Consider the following 27,396-nt stretch of genomic DNA (forward strand, 5'->3'; position numbering starts at 1 on the left):
TTGATCTTGGTTAGCACATTTTGCCTATGTCGTTTTGGTTACCGTGGTAGTTCCCCCATGACGTCTATCATCTTACGGGATGAGCTTGGTCGTTTAATTTAAATCTTAATTAAAACAGCAAAAAAACAATCGTGGAACTCCATATTTGGAGTATATGGTTTTCATATATAGCTTCTTAATCTGTGGAAGTTTGAATGGAATCTGTTACGTGTCACTTGACCTTTAAGCATTTGGGAAGGAAGCTCTGATGAAATGATGGTCCACAACAGTACCAAAAAATTCGAGCTAGTTGATACCAATAATGAATAGATAGTCTCGTTTATACCATACGCAGTGCCCTGTTTCTATCCTCTAAGTTAAGGAAATGCCGTCTTGCGCTAATAAATGTCATACCGTCTTGGTTGTAGCCCAGCTGTTTCAAATGCCGAAAACTTTAACGTGTACTAACAATATAATATTTTCCAGTTTAAAAAACTAATTAAATTTCGCTTACCTCGAGATAAATGGATTTCAAATGATGTTGTAAGATCCAGTTGCTCATAAGGCGGATCTAGAATCGTACATTGTAGTGTGAGCTGATCAGTAGAGGTGGTCTCAACGCTAACCGTGTACTTCAACGTAACAGTGAACGTTTCTTCATGTTCCGTAATCTTTCCTTCTTTGTCATAAAATGTTATAAGATCAGAATTGTCTTCCGAAGTGAGACTTATGGCCAGGTCAACTTTAGGATAGATTCTGTGGATTGAACACTCCACGATTCCATGGTTATCATCGAAGTAGAGCACACAACCTGTGTGTATACCATTGCAACCTTCAATAACGGGATAAGGTGGTGATGGCGAAACTGGGACAGAGATGAAAAGTAACAAATATTCCGTTACAGTTCGTTTCCTTGCATTTGTTTTGTGGTGAATTGAAAGGTTATTTAGGTGATAAATATTCTCTAGGCTCAATATGTGTGAAATGAGCCTAGAGAATATTTATCACCTATATCTTAGTTATGTTTGTGGATTATGAATTTAGTATAGTTTCAAATTACGCCTGTCAAAGATTTGTACGGATCAGTGCTAAAAGTTCAACGCTACGCAATTAGAGATTGAGAAGAGAACACTTTATATATATATATATATATAATATATATATATATATAATATATGTATGTGTATATATATATATATATATAAATAAATATATGTACATATGAACTTATTTAACATATATATACGTATATATATATATATATATATTATATATATATATACATATACATATATATATATATATTTGTACATATGAAATTAGTTAACACACATAATCAGCTGTTTTAAATACCAAGTAATATAATTATGTTACCTTTAATTTCAAAGATCAGCGCATGAATGTTTCTTGCATTTTTATTGCAGATTTAAATTCTGAAGTTCAAAACTGTGTAGCTTTTATTTTTTGTTGTTGGCTGAAAAGGTACACTGTGGATATTTGAAAGTATTTTCATTAACCACATTTCATCAAAGTGACCTCTGGAGACAAGCCTACGTGCCTATCGCTCTACCAATGGAGCTACCAACTGAACCAAGTGAGGTACCAACAGGGCCTGTAATCCCCAGGTCACTTTGAATCCCCTTCTAGCCTTATTGTTTTTTACTCTTTTATACTGACTATCTGTATTAGAGGTATCACTTTCCTAACGTGCGCAGTCACGTACTTACCAATACAAATAGCGTCGTATAGTCTACTCGTCTCGAATATGACGTTACTGGATATACAGCGGTAGAAACCTTCGTGCTGGAAATTGGCAGACGACACAACGAGAGATCCATTACTTTCGGAGATGCCATCATTTGCAAGGACTATCCGAAACTCCTCTACTCCTGTGCTTCCATATAAACTTATCTTGTAGCTCCCCTCAGCACTAGAACTACGTTCCCAAACAATCACACCACCTTCATAGTAATCACACTCTAATAACAATTGACCATCTTTATTGAAAACTACAGTAACTATGGGAGAGTCTTTTAGGTATACAGCGTTATTTTGAAGAAGTATCAAAGAAGTTTGATGTTTTAACATATTAATAAACGGATTACTTTCAACTTGACAAACGAGTAATACCAAGGAGGATGACATCCAAATATCATCTGTATCAATGTTTTGCGGGGAAAAAGCTATCATGGTCTTGTTTTCGTAAGGCCCTGTTATTGACCGGTCTCCATATAATGTTCGTACTTTTAACGTGACAGATACCGGCGGCCGAGAATTGCCCATCGAACATGTAAACGAGTTAATAAGATGAAGCTTGGCGAAACATATTCGTTCTCCACGAGAACACGTGCTTATCACAGGAAAGAGAACGGCCGGTTTAACTATAGAAGTGGATCATTGTAATGAAAAGAGGTAGAAATTAACCACATTTAATATCATTTCTTTGTGTGGCCTTTGCAGCATCTTGTTATTGCACAGCAAATAATATTGCACACACACACTACACACACTCATATAAATATATATAATATATATATATATAAATATATATATATATATATATATATATATATATATATATAATATATATATATATATAAATATATAGGTATACTATATTATGTGTCAAGCAGAACTAGCATGTTCCATACAGGTGACAGGAGCCTACAGATGACCAACCGTACTGGTTTCAAACCTCGGAACATACAATTAGCGTCCATAGCCTTAAGTTCAATGAAATGGCAGAAACGACCAAGGCAAACGAATGTATATATTTGAAATATAGACACAAATACATGCACACATGCATACATACATACATACATACATACACCCATACATACATGTTATAAACTTTATATGAACTCAATTAAGCCTTCTCACATACCGATGACTTGTACTTGAACTTCTATTGCAATTAGGGTATCGTCTGGTGGGGTCAATACGACAACAGCAAAGGTCAACTCATGTTGTAGGCTAACATTATGTATGATAAGAGAACCGTCTTTCCGAATGTCATATTCCCTTGTTAGGTAACCAGATCCATCTTTTCTTGATCCCTGAAGACTTATTATTGGTTTATCGTCAACAACATTTGTAGAATTAAACCAGTGTACCTCGTTGAAGTTGTTGGTAAATAAGCATTGGACAGAACCAATCTTTCCAAGTTCCAATAGTTGTGGAGATTTGCATGAATAACCATCGACTCTCTCGAATATCGCTGTTTTGAAGAGAGAGGAAAAGGTTACTGAAAATGTTCAGTATGAAGCTATCAAATCCTAAAGATACTTCACTGACACAAATATGTCCTAGCATGGACTTTCACCTAGTATTATACATTTCATAGGTATCATTTACATAACTTCCGAATGTGGCATATCGATCTATAGAATTGTTTCTCACAGACCTGTATGATTAGTCTATCATTCCTATACTGTCTCAAACTTTGGTTACAAATGGTAGTCAACTAATGTGTAAACACTACTTAGAAATTCACTACGAACGAATTGACATTGTTAAGCATATGTTTGCACTTACCAGGTTTGCTGGAATGGACCAACAGCAAAACAAGCAAGACGATGCTTACGCTATTGTCCATTGCTGCAAAGTAAACAAAAAAATATGGGTATAGTCATATCTTATTGCCTTGTTGACAAACAGGTCGGGATATAAAACATATGCTTTTGTGTTATACAGTAATTCATATGAAATCACAGACCAATGTAAGTTGTTTGCTCATGCCAACGGTATATGTAGTAGTTTTGTGGTAAATCATATGATGCAACTACTGATAGACAACGTAGTTGCCGTGTTAAAATATCACATTGTAACGGTTTTTTGAATACATGATTTAATCTCTACAGCCAAAATCATGTGCAATTGGAACACTCAAAGCAAGAGACATCATTTTGCTTAGCACTATCATAAAATACCCATTTACAGGTCTTATACAGCAAACTTTAACGCATATGTGAATTAAGGAAAGTTCAATTGCTTAGTAGTGGTTCTAACAAAGAACTTTACACCTAAAAATCTTATTACCGCCAACCTTTAAAAGAACATATATGTGCTAATAGCATCTTACAACGTATACCAACAAAATGCAAACCGGGTAAGGCACAGAGACACATCAGAGACTTAGTCGCATCAGGGCAAACATACGCATCAGTAACATGACGCATTTGGAATACCGACGCACGAAGAACTTATTGGCATCGAGGGATTCGAGGACATTGAAGCAGTAAGAGAATAAGCGCTTTATAAACAAAGGGTACAAGGAAGTACACGCAATAACTATATCAGTTCGCGTTAATGAAATTATGTTAAATTGTATATAATATCCTTCGTTGCGGCATTGTGTGTTTAAACCATTGTTAACGAACATAATGCAACAATCGGTTGAAGTCGTAACTTCTGTTTGTCTCTGTGAATAGACACTTAATGCAGTCATAATTGATGGGAATACCAGTACTGCCGCACACTGTACAACGAAAGCAAAATTAACTGAATTTTCAATAGACTCACTAAAATTCTTAGTCAGATGCTGTAAATCAGCTTTCAAAGTTTCATAGAAGTCAATCAACCCAGTAACGCATATAGTTTTTTATATCTGAAAATGAAAGTATGAAATTGTTAAGTGTCATATTTATATTAAGAAAGGAACTCTGTCATTTGAAGCGGTGAAATTGCTCTATACAGTTTACTCGCATTTCACTCGTTTACCTAATTATCATATATGCACTCCTGTGCTTCCGAGGGAAAAAGTTTGTTTATTAACAATTTATTTACTTCGTGTTTGAAAATGGAATATGTACTCGTTTCTCGTTCCATTGCAATTATTAGTTTCATGTTTGTCATTTTGTTTACTGTTCTGTCATATTCTTCAAATGTTCCCTTTAAACACACAGTACGTTTAACAGAGTCGATCGTATTGGAATGTCCTTGTGATGTTGGGTTACAAAGCAAATGGAAGTTCAACGGCGATTTGATCTTTGCTGCACGAATTGCCGCTGCACGAATTGCAACTAGTGTCCGGTTTAAAGATTACATCACTCTTTTCCGAAATTACTCTCTGTCCATCAGTATAATATCTTTTGACCAGGAAGGAATTTACGAGTGTCTTTGCAACATCTCAACGGGAGTAAAACATATTTTAAAAATTGAAGGTAAGCTCGTAATTGTACGGTAAGTTTATTCCGTCGATAAAATAAATGCAATATCCGTTAAGTTCGAAAAACAATTAAAGCGTTTCACATCAACTGATGGTATATAAAACAAGTGGGACTGACAACGGCCACTCATAAGAAATAGCTTACGGAAAGCCGGATCGAATGATGGGATGGAACGTGAAAAAGGAAATGTTAGTTGGGAGGTATAAGATATGAACGCTTATCTTGGTATGCCGCTTGTTGTTTGTTTAATTCCATAGAGAAAAAGCCTTCGCTCAAATCACACATCAAAGTTTGGCATATGATGATTGGCATGGTGATTCTATGGTTGTAAAACACAAAGAAAGTTTGTGTGCCTTTCAAATTTTTTTTTTCGAATGTTGACAAAGAAATCTTGAATGGAAGTACGCTAAAGTACACTTTAAATTTCAATTTTGCATTCGGAAGGCTATTTCAATCTTGATTACATCATCTAATTAATCACGACTAATATTAAGTTTGATTATTTTTTTTAATACGTATATTTGTATAAATATATATATAGTATTATGATATTAATAGTTGGTGCTTCCAAGAGATGACAGTGACTCATATCGTCCGTTAACCATCCGACTTCATTGTTGGTTAAATAGAAGAATTGCACATATTTGGGAATATTTTGGACTCGAGTGACGGAACTCCTATAATGGCATTGAATGTGAATAAGTTGTGTAGCAATGACGTAAGCAAGGGCTTCCCTTAATTTATCCCCCCCCCCCCACACGAACTCTTGTAGATGTCAGAGTTGTCTTCGAACCCCCAACTTTTCGAGACACGATCTTAGTCATCATTATACTATAATACGCACAACAGTGCTCCGTAAAAGATCAAGTTCATAGTGTCATAATGTAATGAAAAATGCACGGTACGGTATTACTATGGCAACATATGCGAATGGAACGCGAAGAGTTTGTCGATAATGTAATGTAAAAAGGTACGACTTTTGTACATTGCTAAAGTATATGATATATCAGTATTTAGTTCAACAAAAAGTAATATAGTTTTGACTTTAAGAAACGTCTCACGAACCCCCTGGGATGGACTCACGCACCCCTGCGGTTCATGCACGCCAGTTAGGGAACCCCTGGCGTAAACAATTATTGCATAACAAGGTCCATAAACCACGGTGTGTTGTGTAGGTATGTTGTTGTGGTTAGTGGTTTGGCAGATATTATCATAAATCACCACCATTGGTGTCGTTCGATCGTGACCATCGAATGGAAAGGTGATAACTGCAGTAAGTCAAGTTCCAATCAGCTTAGTTAATCGTGCTTCAACAGGTGTTCATTCAGATGACGTTGTCATTATCCCGTTAAACTGAAAAGGGAAGAATGGGGCGTCTAAAACTGGAATGCGGTATTAATCCTTTAACAGTTAGTTACTGCTCCCTTGCGGTACCCGAGCATATGTGGTAATGCATCATGATGTCCTGGTTAGACCAAGTGGCGCAGTGATTCAATTTTCTCTCTTCGAAAGAAAGCCGAGAGTATCGGAGTAGAGACTTATTTTATAAGAATGATTAGTTGTCCTGTAATTGCATATTGGTTCCGTTTTTGTATATTTGTGTTTCTGAGTGTCCGTCCTTTAACTAATTCTCAATCCACTGTAGTAAACATTGTAAGGTAAATGACTTCATAACTTTATTTCATATTAACTGAATGATTAACAAGGCTCTCACGTCGATATGTCAAATCCGGCTCTGCCAGCCTTGATATAGGTCGATGTGCATAGTCACGGTTGACAATGAACGACCTAAGTGTGTTAAAGTGTTTCGCATGTTATCATTTTACGTAAGTAACGGCAGTATAGTAATGATCTACCCATCGATATATTAACTATAACTAGAGCACGGTTAGAATATAAGTCTTTCGCCCTTTTTGCAGCCCTTCCAGATGTTTTCATCTCGTTATCTAACTTGACTATCACAAGAGACAACATGTTTCTCATCACGGAAAACGACAAAGTTTCGGGAGATTGTAAAGCTCTCAATGCTAGACCTGCAGCAAACCTGACATTTGCGGTCGATGGGGAGATATGTTCCTCGTGTCCTACAAGTAGTTATGTCCTCTTGGATAATGTCACTAGTACCTATAGCTCTGTATTATCGTTTACGACTGCTCTAAGCAAGGAATCTGGCATGATATCATGTAAAACCAAAGGTCAACAAGCATCTTTAGACTACATTAAATACGGTAAGAATTTACAAGGTTTCGTTTTAATTCTGTATCGTATAAAGATAAAACACCTGTTACAAATGATCTTACTGGGATATAGTTAGTAGTGATTCGAGGTTTTGAGAGAACCTAATGTGAAGTGGCTAATTTCAATCCGTTACGATTCATATACTCAACAAGAGGTAAATACTGTTAGATCACAGAGCAGAACGTCCAACGCAACTGCAATTCATGTATTTATGATAAGCCTTCATGAACAAAAACTTTCACTGAAGCTGATCAAATAGACACATTATTTCAATAGGCAAAACGTAAGCGCTAGTGTTAATTGCCTAAGAATTATAATGGGTATATCTCTTAGTAAAAACGAAAAGGATAACATTCTTACTGTCTCCCAAAGAACATGAATTGATGAAACCTTTAACAATATGAATCACTGCAACTAATTTAATTGGAAATTATTCCTTTTAACAGCTATTCCGAAGGTTGGCCTTTCAATTAATGACAACGGGAACATGGTTGTGACACAAGTCGAACGACACGCCCTTGCAAATGCAACATGTACAGCTTATGGATCTCGTCCGACAGCAATGTTCACTTGGCTTATCAATGGTATCCACGTTAAGCAAATTTCTGACACAGTGTTGCAGGATGTCGGATGCTACATCTCGAGCAATGACACAGCTTCGAGTTTAACTTTCTTACCGATCGGAGAAAATGGGACAATTACCTGCATCGTATCACTTTACAATGTGAACGTAAAGACGATTTTGAAGAGCGCTTACAGCGTTTATGGTACAACATTTGTTTTTTTTTATTTTGTACAAATATGATTTAATTATACTAAGTGATAACTACCATTTTTTCAGGAAAGGATAAACATAAAACCTGAAGCAAAACTATTTTTCGTTAGTTCTTTCCTTCCGAAGCATTTTAGCAATGTACCATGATATTGGCTTCTTATAAAACATGATTTGTTTTCCATTTTCCATCCATATATATAGTATTGCCGCGGATAAATTTAATTATCAACGGTAAATCTTATTCGACGAAGGTACTTCATCTCACACACATGGAGGACATAAATGCTACATGTAATGCAACGGGAGCTCGGCCTGCTGCACAAATTAGTTGGAGACATAATGATAGAGAAATATTGTCGAGTTGGCAGCATACTAGCAGCTCTCAAGGACCGGAAGATGTCACAACTTACACCACCGAATCTGCACTCACAGTACAACCACGCGAGGACAACGGAACAATATCTTGTATTGTAAGCGGTGTGCCAGCGATGAGAAAACATCTTGTTATGTACTACACATTGACAGGTATTCAATTTGGTCTTTTTCTGCTTTTTTTGTGTTTCTTCAATTGTAAGCAGTTCTTAATTTAATTGGGAGACGTTGTTTAAGCTAGATATGAACTGATACAGATTTATATGACCGTGAAAGACTGATATAACACATTGACATGTTCTTATATTAGACAAAATGTTGTATTCAACAGGGTTGGAAGTTCTCAATGATTATAGAGACCAAAGAAGCATTGCAATTGGTATAGCAGTTACGGCACTGGCTGTCATTTTACTCTGTGGGATTCTGGTTATCATTTTCAGAAACGGTAAGAATATTATGTATTCCAATTCGTTGTAATAAGAACCAACATTTTTGGTTAAGAATAATGGTGACCCATGACACAAGTTGATTATTGTCGTGGTAGAAACTCTTCGATTTTATGGGATAGAATATTGTGATGGACTGTCAATGTTTTATAATTTGGAAATGCCAATGATGATATGCATATCATTAATGTCACATGATTTACAGTTTGGGTGTTTAATCTGTCTTGCCACAGGTAAACTCAAGTGGAGACCTACAAAGTAAGTTATATCTAAAGAACATCGCAGATATCAAAATATAATTTACGTAAAAAAAGTCAATAAAAGTAACAATGTAAGAAATGTGTGGAGAAATGCAAAATGCAAAACGCTTTGTTTACATCGTAATTTAATGGAAGCTCTACTTTTTCCGCCAGGAAACGCCATTACATCGACATCCCTTTGAAGCCACAGGGCAAAGACGACTCTCCGTCTCGGCAGTTATCTTCTTTTAGAAAGAGAGGTTACTTTGTATAATTCTCGTAGTTTAACTGCACCTTATCTTGTAAAATGCTTGTATTTGACAATGAGGTTCTCATGGAAGGTTATATATCTACTGATTAAACGTGACTTTGTTTCTAATTTAGGCAAACGGGATGGATTTTACGACATAAAACGTACGTCAATGGTCATAACTGAAATTGATCAACTAGCAGTTTATATTAATGTTAATGATTGCTATAGGCATTCAAGTTGTTCACGTGTTGAAACAGTGAAAGACGAGCCTATGTTAATGTTTCGAAATATTATTGGAGGTCCAAAGGGAACGCCTTAAGACTTGTTAAACAGATACGGTACATTCATATGACCATATAAATGGTAAATTTGTCTTTGAGCGTTACCAAGACATTACCTGCATGAAATTCAATGTAAAGACTAGTGCAATTTGCACCTTTATGATACAAATGCAACAAAATATATATCGGTTCCGTTTTGTCATTGCAGTGCCTACAACATCGATGTGTGTCTCGTAAGTAGAAACAAGCAACAACAAAGGACTTTACGTATTAGAAATTGGGATTCATTAGCAATTCACTTTGCATGGATGTCTGGTTATAGATATTGTATGTAGAGCTGAAAACCTTTGTCGAAACACTTCCGTAAAGTGAATTAAAATACAGAAACCTCACATATACTTTTCGTAACGTGAACTCTTACCATTTTTCTTCTTATCATTTGGAAAACATCCAACTTCCTGGTTGATATTGCTTTAAACTTTCATATTAGCCATTATTATCCTTGAGTATCACTTATGTTGCAGGCTCGTGTTTCGCATGCTCAATAAACATGGTCGCATCGTATGCTAATTGTGCAGTATACAGGTTAATAAAAGTAATAGAAACAAGTAATTCAATGAACGGCATCGACATGGCAATACTTCAAGTACATTCATATACAATGTACAAAGAGAAAATAACTATCGTGTTTGTGATGTGAAGATATCATGGTCACGTGCTGTGATTTCAGTTGTTTGCATTATGTAAGTAAATACTTTCACTACATGCTTAAACATACTATCGTGTATTCTTATTTTAGTGAGGAGAAAACCACTTCACTCCAAACTACAGATGTCGACGAGAGAAGACACTTGGGTTAGTGTTTAAATCTGCCCGCAACTCGACTGTAACGTTTGAAAACAATCCATTGTATCATAGTTAAACAGAAAACACCATTTGGAAGACCATAATTAAACTTAAATTCCCTCGTTAGTAATACGTCTTCAAAAAATCTATTTAAGAAACCTTTGCTACATTTCTTTCTAGAAAACATTCACTTTGAAATGTGTTCTTTTTTCTTTGTCTTTAGGGTTTGATAGGAGACTACCCCAACCTCCAGTGTAAGTTGCACAACCTATTACGAAATTATGTAGTGTGAATAACATTTTCCTACCACTACAACACAAATTATTGGTGAGAGTCATGGTAATAATTGTTTTCTTTTTCATCTTTAGATCCGAATTGCCGAATGCAGCAGTTGTGAATTCCGAATCTTCAAGTTATCAAACATTACCGTGCGAAGAACACAGTAAGCCTGTATTTGATTAAGTTTAGTGTTGAACTCGTGTGCTAAGTAGTGACGAGCAGATAACAACCCAACATTTACCTTTTCTTCTATTACATTAAAGTAAACGTCATTATAATATGCTTCATTTATTTCTTGTTCAACAGGGTACTATTTCACGATCAAAACGATGGCCACAAATAATAGAGTCTTTCAAGCAAAAGACATGTGTCTCATCATTAACTTAACCAAAGGACTCATATACGATAGATGGATGGGTACAATTTCCGTCTTGAAAACAGATAAAAAGTGTGTCGTCATCACAGCCGTCAATGGTACGTTAAACGTATTTAAACTTTGTCGCATATTTATTGATTTCATGAAACTTTGTCGTTTATTTATTGATTTCATGACTTAAGTAAACAAGGCTATCGTGATAAATATGAATCGTGATATATCTTGCTAATCATTTAATACTTCTTCTATTAGAAAGTGCAACGCAACGAGCAGATATCCATTGGGATCTTTTCGTAAAACGGGTTCTTGAACTTCCGCATAACATGCATCTGGTCAAGGTCGAAGGAATTTGTATTGACGAAGGTAAATATCTTTAAACGTGTTGTAGCCTAAAGTTAGTAGCGCTGGAAAATAGAAGTTATTTGTACCTGTGTTAACTGAATGTGTAGGCTCTGTCAAAACATGTATGGTACAATACCATGGCTTACATTGTGATACCATGATGAATTTTGAGGTGGATTTACGTTAATGTCTGACCATTCATTGGGCGGCTACAAATATGTGGATTGCTGTGAGGTTGCTTGCAACATAACTAAGGCTTAATCTTTTTTAAATCAAGTTTCTGCTTTAAAAAAGAAAAGAAAAAGGCGCGTCGATGCAACACTATACCTATTTACCTGCTGATATTTGTTTATTAATTCATTCATACACTTATCATTACAGAAAAGCTCTTCCTGATTCAAGAACATCTCTCATGCGAACCCCTTTCTGTATTTCTGAGTGATGTTGAGCAACAAGATTATTCGCTAACGACGAAATATGAATTGCATTTGCAACAGCGGTTGACTTTTGCGCGTTTTATTTTAGAAGGACTACAAATTCTTCACTCTTATGGGGTATGGATACGTTTTTAATGCAAACATATTTGATACATATATATGTTAAACCTCAAATTCAGTTTTAAGTGGCTTGATGTTCAATGTTAATGAAACCTTGCAATCTTGTGAATTCTAACAAACGAACCAACAAACAATTTAAATGACTAACAAGAAAAATATAGACAAATTTTAATTCAGATAATACTATGGTAGTACCATCTTAGTACGTTTATTAATGAGTGTCAAATGGTATTCGAACTTATTCCATATCAGTCATCATATTGTAGAAATGTTGTTACTAATTTTCTTTTTCACATTCCCTCTAGTTTCTTCATCCAGGACTTTCGACGCATAAAGTGTTGCTAACTAATGGGGGAAACTGCAAACTTTACGACTTTTGTCTTTCGAAAGATGCGTTCAATACCATGAAAGCTAAGAAACTAAACGTCAGTGAAAACTATGTTTTTAAATTACATTTGTTTATTACTTTGAAACTCCAACATATATGGTTCCAGCCTTATTGGTATATTAGATACATTTTTCCACGCGAATTTTTTCAAGATTGGTATTTAACTCTGACTGAAAACCTGCCTTCAGAGAAAACGTTTTGGGAAGTACTGAATATGGTTGGAAGCGCAACACTTTTGAAAGTATAGACATTGTCTGTCTGGAGCTTTCTACAACGTTGTAAACATTATTATATCTTAGACAGCTTCACAAGAAACTCGTGTTTCCAAGTTAAGCAGGACATGAAATATTATACTGATAATTATGCGTAAAAGTAAGAGGGCCTGACGTTTCGATCCTAGCAGGATCTTCTTCAGAGACTGAATGACAAGTTACAGTAACAGAAGAGACGAAAACGCGCACAGAATACAGACAGGTTAATGAGCAGGGTGAACACAAAAGAGAAAGTTGTAAGAGGATTAGTACATATAATTAATAAGTAATAAGGTCCAATAAAAGAAGACAAAAATGAAAGTCATAGTCTCACTAGTCGATGTAAACGAAACTGCTCAGGTAGAACCAAAGGCATCTATTTGGGTTGGACTGTTATCACACTATTACTGTGGTATAATTTGTATCTTACCAAACCATCCACCCTAAAACAATTCACAACTGCACTGTGTTTCTTCATTTCAGATTACTTGTAATTTGAACGTTTCAGCCCCAGAGAGCTATCTCCGCAAAGAATACGACCAAACGAGTGACGTTTGGTCGATGGCAGTCGTAATATGGGAACTTATTACAGGTACAAATATTTTGGCACACAATTAGCATTGCAGTAAATAGTTAAACTATACTGCATGTTCACCGTATTAACCTGACCATAGCTGTGATCAGTTATGTGTTTTCCGTTCCTTCTTTCTAAAAATATAGTTTGTTTCGTCAGGTTGTCGTTTACGTGGATATGCCACTTTGTAAAGGGATGTAATGTTCAAGGAAAGTATATTAGTGGCGTGTAAGAAATAGCATTGATCACAAACAGGAAGCTAGTCCTTTAATACTGAACGCATAGGGTAGTTACATGGCGTCACACATTTGGAAGTTCAATGCGGGTAAATATTACTGACAAACACACAATCCAAAGTCCACATAGTTTGCCGAATATTTTCTCACAAGCTATAGAAGGATTGCCGGTAAACATATATCACTGTAAAATGAAGATTTATTGCCAGCTCAAGTACAGAGACTTACACCTACTGATACTACAATATCGTTAATCTTTTTGACTTTTGGCCTCGTTGAACAAACACCTTTGATGTTGAAGAAGTCTTTGATAGGGTTAGCTATAATCTACTACTGTGATTTTTCTAAGCGTTGTTGAGATTTAATTCTTTTGTACTACTTGTAATGAATATCAATTGGCCCTAATTCACCAAGATTGCTACAGGTCATCTTAAATCATTTTAGTTGAAGAATACATATTGAATAAAGTCGAAAATAAATTTTTATTCCTAACGTTTATAACAAAGACGCCTTTTGATATTGGGAAAGTCTTATCAAATGGGTTTCATTTTACAACACAGTGTCAAACATTAACGAACAGTTCAAATGATCCCTTCAATATGCAGCTTCAAACTGTAAATCCTGCTCGGAACCGCGGTTTCTCATATGTGTCGTACCACAATCGTTACATTGAATTTTATAGTGAAATCTTCACTTTCTGAGGTCGCCCGAGCATTGATAGAAGTTTTAAAGTATCGAGGCACTTACAAATATAGCCTGGAAGGTAAATTGTTTTTTTTAGCAAATAGAGATGTAATTCTAGCATAGTACTAACTATACCATTTGCCGGCTTTCTTTCTGTAGTTTTCTTATTTCATTAAAGAATTTCTAAAACGCCTTAATCACATTCCATCCTCCTGATTTTCACACAGTTAGTTATTCAATTACATTTAGTTATTCAATTACATACCCTTCAAAATATAAGCTTAACAATTTATGGTTGTTACTGTAGGCTTTACAAAATATTCACTGCCATCTTTTTCGCACTATTTCTGACAACGATTAACCTATTGGGCAGATGTCTACTTGGTCTTATAGTATGATACTTTATAGTATCTCTTTACGTATTTGTGACAGGTGCCCTCGCTTGAATTCCAAACTTCTATAAATCCTATATTTCTCTAACATCGAGTTCATTTCTTTTGAAGGCTATAAGATGACCAAAAACTCAAGATCTCGTCTATCATAACTGTATAATTGTTCATTGTACTGATTGTCAAATTTCAAACTGTACTTTGTTGCCATGTAAAGTCTAATTATCACATTTATGTCTGAATGACCTTTTCGTGGAAGAGAAAATAACTCTCATGCAATGAATAGAAGACTATTATCTAAATAGGTGATTATCAACTCTATAATATTATATTGATTTCTTTTATATTGTTCAGGTACAATTGTCGATTTTGGCTTTAGAAAGTGATATATTTCTTGTGATACGCTTCCCCTTTTATGTTTAGCAATATGTGAACATGTAACACTATTTCCAGTTCAGTCTGTCACTTGTGGGGAATCATTTCTTTTGCCTTAAAGGAAAACCTCCATTCAGTAATGAAGTCGGAAACAACTTCGAAGACATCAACGAAATCGTTTCAAAGGCAATCAATAAATGCCTAGAAAGCCGTTGCAGTGATTGGTATGTGTAGATATTTATGTTTTATTTTTAGGGTCTTCATATTGAAACAGGCATGATATGATAATTGTAATGGGAGACTTCAATGCAAAAGTCGGTACCGAAGATGAAGGTAAAGAAGACATCATGGGACAAGAAGGAACAAGTGTGAGAGATGACAATGGTGAAAGGCTATGTGACTTCTGTCAGATGCATGGGCTAGTGATTACTGGCAGCTACTTCAAACACAAAAACATACACAAGCTAACCTGGCTGTCACCAGATAAAAGGACAAGAAATCAGATAGATCATTTGTTAGCACAAAGGAGCATGAAAACTTCCATATTGGATACCAGGGTGTGTAGAGGGGCAGATGTGAACAGTGATAACTATTTGTGAGAGCAAAGATCAGATTGAAAGTAAGTTGTTTTGTTCATCGAAATAAAGTAAAGCCAAAGATTTGTATAGAAAGAATGACGGATCAACAGGTGAAGAACATATACAATATGGCAGTGAGCAACAGGTTTAAAGCATTGGAAACAGATTGGGTAGAAGAGTACTACAGTAAGTTAGAGAGAGCATATGTTGAAAGTGCTGATGAGGTACTGGGATTTGCTAAGTGTACAAATAGGCCATGGATCCAAGCAGAGACGTATAGGAAGATGGATGAGAGAAAAGAAATTAAACGGGAAATAGAGAGTACAAGATCGGAGGGAGTTAAAGGAAAGTTCCAGGGAGAATATCGTGAAAAGACAAGAAAGTTAAATGCAGTGCACGAAAGGACAAAAGAGAATTGGTAGATGAGCTAGCAGACAAAGCTAAGCATGCAGCAGAAAATGGGAGCTTCAAAGAACTTTACATGATAACCAGGAAATGGAAAAATAGTAGAGAGAATGAATTTGCAGTCATTCAAAATAAGCAAGGGGAGATCATTAAAGATGCTAGTGCCAGGAAAGAAAGGTGGAAAGAGAACTTTAGTATTCATTTAATTAGAGATGAGCCACATCACCCAATTAAAGATGAGTAATAAAAACCCTGACATTACACATCCTTTACATTACACATCACCAGATTTGATGTGGAACCAGATGTGATGTGGAACCAGTCAGTAAGCTCGCCTTCAGCTAACACTACACAGCTGAATGCATTGTACATTTCCCTTAAGATCTTAATTAATTTTTCTGGAATGCTGTAATTCTTTAGTATTTTCAATAGGCTTGGTTTATGTACTGAGTCGAATGCCTTTTCAAAGTCAATAAAATGAAGGTATAGAGATGATCTCCACTCATATGACAGTTCCACAATATTCCTTAAGATGAAGAGTAGTTCGGTTGTCTCTTTACCTTTTCTGAACCCGGCCTGTTCTTTCCTGAGATGTTTATCTATGCCATCTCTTATTAGTCCAATCAGTATTCTGCCAAAAACTTTGCTAATGACAGGTAGCAGAGTAACTCCTCTCCAATTGTTGCAATCCTTCAAGTCTCCTTTCTTTGGGACTTTGACTATAATACCTTTATTCCACACATCTGGTATACTTTCATCACTCGAAATCTGATTGGAGAGACATGTCAACCTATCTACAGTGGCTTCATCTGCACTGTCAAGTAATGAATAGGCCTACTATATGTTAAAGTCTGTACGAATTTAAATATAAAGGTGGGTCAATTGGATATGATTTATTTATTGATTTTCCACCTAGTTGGTTCGTGTGCTATATGGTAACATTAAACCAAAGGATGCTTATCGTTCACAGTGTATGTAATCTTTGCTTCAAGCATGGCTTATGTAGTTTCAGCGTTCCTCTTTTTTTTTATTTCACAGTTTTGATGATAGATTTGTTGAAAGTTGGCAAATCAGTCCTAGCCTTCGACCCACAATTATTACACTAAAGACATTTTGTGCCGAGGTATGTATTTACCATACTTCCCTAGTTCTCTCACTGACAAGCTTTCACAATTATAATTTTTAATAATGTCACCTATTATCGAGTAAAGACAGCATAACGTTAACAATTTCCTCTTCGCAGGCAGCGAAGTCTCTTCAAGCAAAGATCTCCAGCTTCCCCTTAACGGATCATGATGAACAATATACACCTATGCGGGCAAACTTGCTAAGAGAAGTGCTTCCTTTCGCGAACAGTGACTCAATCACATTGCAAAGCGATGACTAGAAATCAATGTTAAATAGAATCATAATTTGGAGCATTTGGTGAAAGGAACCTCAAACTTGATAAGAAGTTTGATTACCGAGAACGTTAGATGTAAATTTGTTGAGGAGAAGTAACGTTTGGCATATCATCATTTATCACCAAATGTATACGTACAAAACCAGTGAAAAACAGACCTCATTACCTAAGCTATCATAAACAGTAAAGGAAGAAACTTGGAAACACGTAGCTTTTTGCCAACATAGAAATTAGAGTATGAAAGTAATCAGCTCACTTAATTTATTTCTCAGTTCAATATATGTTATGTTTTATTCTGGGGTATAATGTCTAATATATATATGTTTAATGCAGTTAGGCGATCAAACCCTACATCTTTCTTACCAAAACATGAGATGAATCAGTTTATAACATATCACAACATCTTTGTCTAATGCATTTGGTCATTGTAAAGTTGCTGCTACTTTGTAGTGGACAAAATTCAAGTATTTTACGTAAATAATTGTTTCCTTTCCTTTTCTACTAGAAATTGATTCAATTATTACTGATGTCAATGAGCACAGTCACAATGTATATCCTTCACAATTCAGACAATTCCAGTCGGATATGAAAAAGTCCAGTTAGAATTTATTCTAACATTATTCGATCGTGGACCCATTCAAGAGTCCACACTGTTTAACTTCCACTTTGGGGGCAAACTAAATATACAGTAAATAAATGAGAAACTGCACTCCTTTTTAATTGGTCATTTAAATATTCGTCAACTTTTTCGTGAAGATATTTTTAACTGTTTAAAAGTTAAACAAAAATTATCATAGACATTGTATATAGTGTTGTATAGATTGTATGAATGTTTGTAATCGAAATTTATTACATAACTGCTTTAATATTCCAAAAGCTATGTAGATAATGAACTATTGGGTCAATTAATCGAACGAATTGACAGTATATGGACAGAGCTTCTCAATTTGAATACACATTTATTTGGAAATCTACAATCATAACTGTAATTATTTATTATGTACGTCATGAGTTTCTCATACAATACATACTAGTCCGCACTATTGTTGGTCTTGCTTGGAGTCCGCACTATTGGTAGCCGCGCTTGGATAAAGCCGATATAAGGTTGTTGCTTTCTAACAAAAATATTGCTTTTCTGCGTGTTACAATGAATCCTGTTGTATAGGACAACGCAAAAAAGGCGGCATTCTTGGTTACCTCAACTACAGCAAATATCGAGTTTTCTCAAGGATACTATAATACCACCAATATCAAATCTAGTAAACTGTTGTCAACTTTACAAGAAAGTTTCATTGTTCATAATTGGGACATCGATAAGAAATTTAGTTGAACGGTTTAGCTATACCTTAGATGTAAGCAATTTAACAACACAGAACTGACTATACATCAATGAATCATTCAGAAAGAGTAGATAAATCATTATCTAAATGAAAGAACCAAAGGAATACAATGCAAATGCCATACATAGTTACCTATACAGAGTTATTTAGCAACAGTTCATTGTATATCGTCTTACCCGGGATCACAGCCAAGTTTAATCTGATACCGCCAAGAAATCGGAAGAGAAGGGATATCGCTAAGAAATATAGTGCAGATTATATTTTAAACATACCTGTAATGTTGCTGCTTTAGTACGGAGATCACGTATCTTCGTTTCTCTACAATATGGCGACAGAAAGTCCTCGTTAGCACAGAGTGGATATATAGACCTATGTGTACGGATTACCTAGGGTAGTAAAGTCCGTATTGCCATACCCAATCCCGAATAAACAAAATCTCAAATCTGCAAACGTATCTTTCGTTATCAAGCCATTTAAATATTCGGCGTATCGCCATATTTGGTTATCGTTAGGTACTTGATGTAGGAGTCCAATGATCATTAACCAAAGGTTACCCTGTGCTGACATATGAGACGAAATATTGTTGGCGTCGTCACGTTAAAGTCCTTAGCATATTTTGCTATGGGTGACAGTGTATGGGAGTTCCAATTCGGGTTCAGAAGTGTTAAAAAAAGGGATGCCGAGAGCACAGAAACACAACACTGCTTAGATTATCTTTGTTTGGGTTCACGAGGCCTTTGCTTAACTGAGCACGATGTCAGCCAGAATTATGCTTTTGAATACAGGTGGCTGCTTGGCAATGAGTAAAAACTCAAATGGAGGTAAGTTTGAGTATTCCACAACTGATTTATTTACACGTAAAAACTTGTTTGAAGCATAAGTAGTGTTCGTCTTATAACGTATTATTCGTATTACTCCTGTACATTTTCTTCATAATTTTGAATGACAAATGAATTGGCAATGAGTTCCGTTTTTATGGCAGTTTACATCATGCTCGACATATGTTGATGAATAGCACCAGAGATATAGTCAAGATCAGGGACTTGTAGTTTGATAATGCGAAACATGCTGGATGATTGTTTAACTTGACATTTGAACCAGACTAATACACAATAATATCTTAACTAGGTATATATAAAGGTTGTCCATTCATAATAAAATCACGTGTAAAAAGTACATTATTCTAACTTTAATGTAACATTTGCTTGTTAGGTATTATTTTCTTCAAAAAGAAGAAAGGAAAATATTCCATTATCTGTAATAATTTTGCTCTTATTTAGTGTATAGAGTACAAAAGAATGTCATTGAGAGGATGCTGCGCGAAAATGATAGAACACACGACGAAAATCTTGCTGGCCGGATGAAAGTAGATACCGAGTTACTGGTGTTGCCGTAAGTTTTTTTTTCCATATCATCTTACCATATTTTTGATAAGCTGTGTACTCTTTATTAGTTTGCCCCTCGATTCTTCCATTTATGCAGTGAAAAACGGTTGAGTACCAATCTGCACTGCAACCTAATCTGAATCTAAAAATATGGAGAGTTGATATATCTTGTCTTGAAAGAATGAGTGCATTTTATCCGTTTGATGTGATTATTGACATATTCAGGTTGTAATGTACAGACGTTGAAGTATGGGCATATAATCAGCTGGTGAGAAAGACTAGACGTTTAAAAAAGTTTAATTTATTTTTTACTATCATGAATTGGAGGGCTTTAAACAACGGACAAAAGTTAGTGTAGCTGTACTTTCAAATATTCATTTATAGCTCGATTACTGAGTTACCTCTGGATGGGAGGATTCCGGTAGTTTTTAGTAGGGTATCACATCCCAGGGTAGAACTCATGAAACATGTATGTAGGTTTAGTCTAGACAAGCGTAGCAGAATTGTCTATGTGGGTTCAATATGCTGTCAACATATTACCAATCTTTCTTTTGTAGGAATAACAATAACAACGACGTTTGCATTTCATACAAAGTCATTGAGTATGACGCGGTGAAAGATTCTAGCAATTTTTCAATTGATGACTATATCAAAATCACTAATCTTCTACGTGAAAGCTACGAAGAGTACAATGGTTTTGTAATTCTACATGGCACCGACACTATGGCGTTCACGGCTGCAACTCTTTCGTTCACCATAGAAAATTTAACAAAACCGGTCATCTTAACTGGAGCTAATTTTCCCAGTGATATACAGTCCAGCAATTGGCTGGAAAACATTGTCACTGCTCTACACCTTGCCGGAACTAGACGTGATATCTCCCACACGGTTTGTTTTATAGAACTGATACATTCTTTCTAACTTTTCACCGCCAAATATAGTAATGCTTATTCGCACTTTTCTTTAGTCAGTAAGATATTCGATACCATTGGGGCTGGTGTCTCCTTACATTAAGGTGTCACTGTTTTCCTGTGGCTATGCTCGCTCACGCCAAAATCTATAAGAGGCAATTAGGCAACCAGCATAGCACACGATTTATTCACTAATAAGATCAATTTAACGCAAGATGCACTGATGGTTCGGCGACTTTAGGAGGTCCGATAGGATGAATCTTAATCAGGTTATACTTTACTATGGTCCACTGGTCAAACGAAATCCATGTTCCCCAAGCTTGTGTTATATTTGATTGGGCCGACTTGTACATGTTGCATAGTTACACCTTTGAGGAGCAGCCGAGTCAGTCGCTTTGCGAAATTATCAAATATATTGTACTTGGGCGTGTACATTACAACGTTAGATGGAAAGAAGCATGGATACTTGACCCGAGGAAATACCTTTCCCAAACCCCTTTTACTCTAATAGCATGAGTCTGATATTACCTTAGCCCATTCGCTAGATAAAACTTACAATAGGAAACTATTTACGTAAGTAACTGATAGCGTTTCATAACTATAACGCAAACCATTTCCCATCAGAATGAATCATGTTAGTTCATGGTTTCGACGAACGCTACGAACTGTTTCACTCCGCTACAAAACTTGTAGTCAGTTACTAATTTCTTCCCGGTGTAACTATCTAGAGAGTGACCGTTTGGTGTATGAATTATTAGACAATTCAAGTCTGAAATGTCCTTAGAACACTGATATGACAGTTATGCAGTGATGATATAGCATGTGATGTTAACGTATCAAACTAAACACAAAAACAGTATTGAGCGTGAAATGGACGTTCTGGAGAAAATGAAACTTCTACATGATAGCAAAAACTAAGTGTAAGATTCCAGTAACATTGTGGTAGGGCGTGGCTGAATTCGTTATAATTGCTTCATCTTTCTAATGTAGCTAACGTCTATGAATTTAACAATGATTCCTGATTTATCAACGTAAGTAATTAATGTAGACATGTTAAGCTATCCTTTGATTCACTTTCAGGTAACTCTCTTCTTCGATAACAAATTGTTTCAAGGAAATAGGGTGACAAACATTTCCACTACGAATGCAGCATTCTTTGACTCGCCAAATTGCTCCCCTCTTTTAACATTCACGGACAATATTATTACCGGTAGGCATCATATAGCAATTTGTTTATTCTTTGCCAATTGTGGATATATAAATTTTTCTCTCATTTGATATTCTATTAAGTAATATTAATGTTACCATAATGTGGGTTTCTGTAATGTATTTTGCGACACATTGTAAGAGCGTGTAAATTTTGTTTAGGTTTTGAGGATTCAGTAGAGCAGCTTTAGAAGAACAGTTTATACGTACCCGGAATACCTTTTATAACTTTATGAAAGCTTCAAGCATCACTGCTAGTCATTTACTGAAATCGTAGATGAAATGTCTTTACCGACATATAAGTACAAAACATGTTTGTGCACCCCATTTTCGTGCTGTTTTCATTAGAAAGCTGGTTAGGTTTGTAAACCTTTCTTCGTTTATTACTGGACTATGGGGAGATCACGGAAACATATGTAATAGCTGTTACAATAAGAGCTCTAAAACTGTGATTGTACCCGATACTCCTAGCTAGTAGAGTAACTACTGGTGCCAACACAATGAAATAATTACTGATGCACGGTTGTGGGACATGAACAATAGTTGCTTTACCAATCATTTATTGCGAGTTCATTAATACGTGAGTCTATAATGAAGTCGCATCTAGTCGTTTTATGCTATAAGTAGGCCTATATGGATATACCCGAAATGGCCTTTCTTCGTTCTCGGCATGACGAATTTACGTAATTTCAAGAGAGGTGTGAACTGGAATCAACTGGCACCATACCTCCTTCATCTCGTAGGCATTATCATCTTCATGGGCTCCTTGTCCAGTCGCGCAGTTCTTTGTTTTACATGGAAACAAGTTAACAGCTTTGCAGTTGTTACAGTGCCATCTGTAACAATGTTACCGTGTAACGAACACAAAGTAGTAATTACTGATGCACGGTTGTGGAACATAAACAGTAGTTGCTGTACCAGCTATTGGTATCGGCTTGTTATTGCAACAGAGACAATCGGATGGTGATAGGAGGTTATTTGTTTATTCTGAAAGCATACGACTTTTGATAGAGGGGTATACGAGCAAAGAGACGACAAAGGTGAAAGCAAATTGTAAGGACAGTAATAACTGGGTAGTTGCTTAACATAGCTTAGCAATAACTGAGTGACGATTTAAAAATGTAACCAGTTTCTACCGATAGTTCTATGAGAATTGGGGTCACCGTCGGTTGTTGCATTAATGTTATAACGGAAACTGAAAGGTTTCTTAAGCTACTGTTTGTTACTGATTTAAATAACACGAAGGCATGTATTGCCTTCGTTAATTCAGACAACAGAAGGGAGTTATATTACCTCGTCCTTACAGTTACAGTAAACATTTTAATAGTCTACAAATGTATAATTTTGAGGATTTACTAATCCATTACTCCAATTCATATGGTTGAAAGTTCCACGGGTCGTGACCTGGAGTTAGACTTTGGCTTTCGGTTTCTGGTCAGATTCGCACGAACTAGAGCCACTTGTATCTGAAATAATGCTTGGTCATTGATTCTGGTACTGAGCAGCACTCACTTCTGCATTGTACGTAGTATAAGTAAAAAGTTAAGATGTTTGGTGGCTAAAAACTTGAGACGATATCTTCAACGAATATGTGCTTATATAACTATGGTTTCCCTTCTTTTTCTTATATCAGAAAATAATCTCAACAGAATCTACAAAATGCTACTCCCAACCCATTTTCATTTGACTCTTAGCAAAGATGTCGCAGTATTCATGGTATATCCAGGAATGACTTCCATTGTTGTAAGTATTCAGAATGTACGTCTCCGTGTACGGTACGTACTTTATACAAGTTTATTTAGATGTCAGCGTAAATGACAGTGAGATCATTATCCACAGATTAACTACCCACTTAGAATATACCATTCCAACAGATCGCTTCAGATTTGAAAAAGAATGCCAGATAACCTTGAGGGAATGACTCATACAAAATATGTGCAATCCTAAATTATTTTCTGTCATATTTACTCATCAAGTAAAGGCTAATTTAGTTTCAAGTGAATCTGATTATTAGAAAAGCGTCACTTAAAGTCCTCTTTATGGTTAAGTGATGAAATGTAGAATGATGTATATTACATTTCTATACAGATTCGTAACTTACTTCAATCCGTGAAAGGACTTGTGTTGCTGACTTTCGGCACCGGTAATTGTCCTACAAATGACCAAGAGATTACACAAGAAATAAAAAGCGCTTGCGAGAGGGGGATCTTAGTTGTGAACTGCACGCAATGTATCAAAGGGGCTGTAAGGGACATGTATGCGACTGGTTCGGTAAGTAAAAAACTGAATATTCATAACTTTGCGAATATTCCAGCTAACCTTGTGCTGTAATGCCGGTAGGATTCTCAACAAACCTCCATAAGTGGTTGAACTGTACAATATGTATTGCAAAAGTCTTGTTCTGTTCTTATGATTTGATTTGTTTCCCGTTTTCTTCCGATGATAGCAATCTGAAGTGGCACATTTATTCCTACCTTAGCTGCTGATTAAAATTTGTCTGATTATTTAGACTTTTATTGTGCGTTTCTTTCACAGTGGCTTCTTAGGGCAGGGGTTTTGTCAGGGGGCGACATGACAAAGGAAGCAGCATTCGCAAAATTGAGCTTCCTACTTGGAAAACAAGATTTACCCATCGCAGAGAAAAGAAATTGGTTTACTGAAAACTTGCGGGAAGAATTGACTGTACAACCAAATGCGTTTTGAAGTTCAAACGATTATCTGTAACTCTTTTCAAACTTTCCTTCCTGCTGCATGCCTTCCCAGATTATCTGGTTTAAGGCATAACATCGACGTGGTCCTAAATTGGGCATTTATGTGAAAAGACAAATGAAAAAAGTTTATAGCTGCTTTCTTTATTGATACTCGTTACAAGTAATACAGAAAATCTATCAGCTACATAACTATTGTCATTTTAAGATACATTATTGCATCGATGCTTTTGCAAATCCATGTTTACTATTTTTAGAGGTTGTGACCTCCGATTAACACACTACTTTTACCCTAAGAAGTTATTCACAGCTATTACATATATATATATCCTCTATAATAGCATTTATATGTATCATAACTTGTATCGCTCATTGTCTGAAAGTCATACAAATGACATGTGTCAATATTTATCTTCTAGAGAGCGTAGTTACAAGGACTTCATTTCTGTTGACACCAAATTGAGCAAGTTTGACCTACATATCAGTATGTTTGTTATTAACCTGACATCTACCAAACTCATTTAACTTTAGCACATTGTGCTAGTGTTTTCTGACAAGTAGTCTACATTTCGTACTATAGTCACTTTGACACTGTCATAGCTAAGTTTTCACTAAATTGCCGAACTCAACGTGATTCTCGTAGGCATATTTACAATCGCTTAGCCACTAAATTTCAACGTTGTTTTATGGTATCTTGTATCCACTCTATTACGTCACGTATTCAAATGATTAGCTGTTCAGGTTACTTCGGTACATGCATATGCAAGTTAAGTGAAGACATGTGAAGACATCATACTTTCATACCCCGATCTAAATACGGTTCAGGTGAAAAAATGAGGAATTTTGCCTTAACCTTACATCAAAACGGTGTTAATCCTTAACTATAAACTATACGGTTTCAAGATAGCAGTTTGTATTTGATATTCCCATCAACGGATGATAAAGATATTATGATCGAACAGTTCGTAATGTCCTCTTATCTCTGTTCATGATCTCTGATGGTTATTATATTAAAAATATTAACGGTTACTTTCAGTTTGTAACATTTGAAGAAAAACAATGTTCAGAAAGAGATGGTAGGGTAACTCGGGAAATTGTAACTTACGTGTGCAAACTTGATTACCTTTGACCTTAGTGTTTGACTTACAACAATTTTCATAAATATAAAAATGTTCATAGTTACAGAATGTGTATAAGGTGAATGAGTTACGGGGCCCGCTCTGTGATAAAGCTAAGGTAGGATCGAGTTTGAATGATATTGTGATTAATTCAACTTAATGTAAGACTGCATGTATCACATACGAGAACTAAGTAGTCATATTAAATATTGCAACAGCATAATATTTAGATGAATTTGTCTGAAATTATTTGAAGTAGCTTCCTTCATATTGCGTCGTAGCCTACGAGGAACGAATTGAGAACGGTGTATTTGCCACAATTTATTCGCTAAAGTGCCATAAAGTTGATTCGCTACATCATTTCAATGATAGAGCAAACTCGCTCGATACCAATTTTTTGGACACATTTTGAACCTAGTAAAGTGTTTTGGTATACATGTAGTTATCTACTCGAGTAGAGCGTGTTTTATTGTTATCCATTGACTTGGCACTATATAGATCGAGACGAGACACCTAGGTGTAAAGAGAAATTTAAATCATACCAAGCATGACACAAATTAATCCCCTGTACTGTTCCCATGACCTAAGTAACTATACCTATATTAAACATATAGGATAACTGGAATACAAGATATGTACGTGTAATATGAATAAGTTAGACACCCACCACATGTACTTTGAACACAAGAAGGTACAATTACTGTCATGGTATTTGTAAAGGCAAACAATTTTATACTAAGGTTATCGACAGTTCAATGATAAGAAAATCTATATTCTGTTTACAGTGCAAATAAAACACACCTAACAAGTGCTCAGGTTACTCAAATTCGAAAATTCCTGGTTCATAAATAACGTATAGAGTTACAAAATACACATCATATAAAATGTGATTTTATATGAAAAGAAACGACCGTTATCACGAAGGGGTTTATTTAGTTATCTCACTCAACCATATAAGAATGATGACTGTACAAAGTCTGATCCTCACAGTCACGCGAAATAGAATATATAGGTTAGACTAAGTTATAGACAATACGTCATATATATATATATATATATATATATATATATATATATATATATATGTATATATATATATATATGTATATATATATATGTATATATATATATATATATATATATATATGTATATATATATATATATATATATATATATATATATATATATATATATATATATATATATATATATATATATATTCAGCCTCCACCGGGATCCGAACCACGGAAGGCCCGTGGTTCGGATCCCGGTGGAGGCTGAAAGTTTTTTC

The 27,396-nt window shown here is 35.5% G+C and overlaps 3 protein-coding genes across 8 annotated transcripts in view; 2 read left to right on the plus strand and 1 right to left on the minus strand.

Moving 5' to 3' along the window:
* The window catches only part of LOC139982610 (uncharacterized), a 26,132-nt gene extending 6,922 nt beyond the window's left edge, over positions 1-19,210 (minus strand). For 4 of the 6 annotated variants that reach the window (XM_071995564.1, XM_071995561.1, XM_071995565.1 and 1 more), the window contains exons 1-5: positions 19,049-19,210; positions 3,517-3,579; positions 2,867-3,199; positions 1,707-2,360; positions 494-844 (exon numbers count right to left, since the gene is read on the minus strand). In XM_071995564.1, coding sequence (XP_071851665.1) covers positions 494-844; positions 1,707-2,360; positions 2,867-3,199; positions 3,517-3,577 — 1,399 coding nt within the window. In that variant the 5' untranslated portion in view covers positions 3,578-3,579; positions 19,049-19,210. Of the gene's footprint in view, positions 1-493; positions 845-1,706; positions 2,361-2,866; positions 3,200-3,516; positions 3,580-4,503; positions 4,589-18,908; positions 18,934-19,048 lie in introns of those variants that run through there. The other 2 variants (XM_071995562.1, XM_071995563.1) reach the window with 2 other exon arrangements.
* LOC139982605 (uncharacterized) lies at positions 4,665-18,557 on the plus strand. Its single transcript, XM_071995550.1, has 19 exons — positions 4,665-5,144; positions 7,070-7,378; positions 7,835-8,155; positions 8,365-8,688; positions 8,867-8,980; positions 9,215-9,239; positions 9,395-9,480; positions 9,963-9,987; positions 10,554-10,609; positions 10,824-10,854; positions 10,969-11,042; positions 11,186-11,353; positions 11,508-11,618; positions 11,979-12,151; positions 12,460-12,579; positions 13,277-13,385; positions 15,173-15,275; positions 17,073-17,157; positions 17,278-18,557. Exons 1-19 carry the CDS (start codon positions 4,715-4,717, stop codon positions 17,419-17,421), a joined length of 2,808 nt encoding a protein of 935 aa, XP_071851651.1. The 5' UTR covers positions 4,665-4,714; the 3' UTR covers positions 17,422-18,557.
* A 171-nt stretch (positions 19,211-19,381) lies between the features above and the next one.
* On the plus strand, positions 19,382-26,333 carry LOC139982623 (60 kDa lysophospholipase-like). The gene is made up of 7 exons (XM_071995598.1): positions 19,382-19,597; positions 20,057-20,168; positions 20,719-21,049; positions 22,153-22,282; positions 23,912-24,021; positions 24,367-24,549; positions 24,814-26,333. Exons 1-7 carry the CDS (start codon positions 19,531-19,533, stop codon positions 24,979-24,981), a joined length of 1,101 nt encoding a protein of 366 aa, XP_071851699.1. The 5' UTR covers positions 19,382-19,530; the 3' UTR covers positions 24,982-26,333.
* The last annotated feature ends 1,063 nt before the right edge of the window (positions 26,334-27,396 follow it).

The sequence above is a fragment of the Apostichopus japonicus genome, chromosome 16 (genome assembly GCF_037975245.1).
Source record: "Apostichopus japonicus isolate 1M-3 chromosome 16, ASM3797524v1, whole genome shotgun sequence".
Taxonomy (NCBI): Eukaryota; Metazoa; Echinodermata; class Holothuroidea; order Aspidochirotida; family Stichopodidae; genus Apostichopus; species Apostichopus japonicus.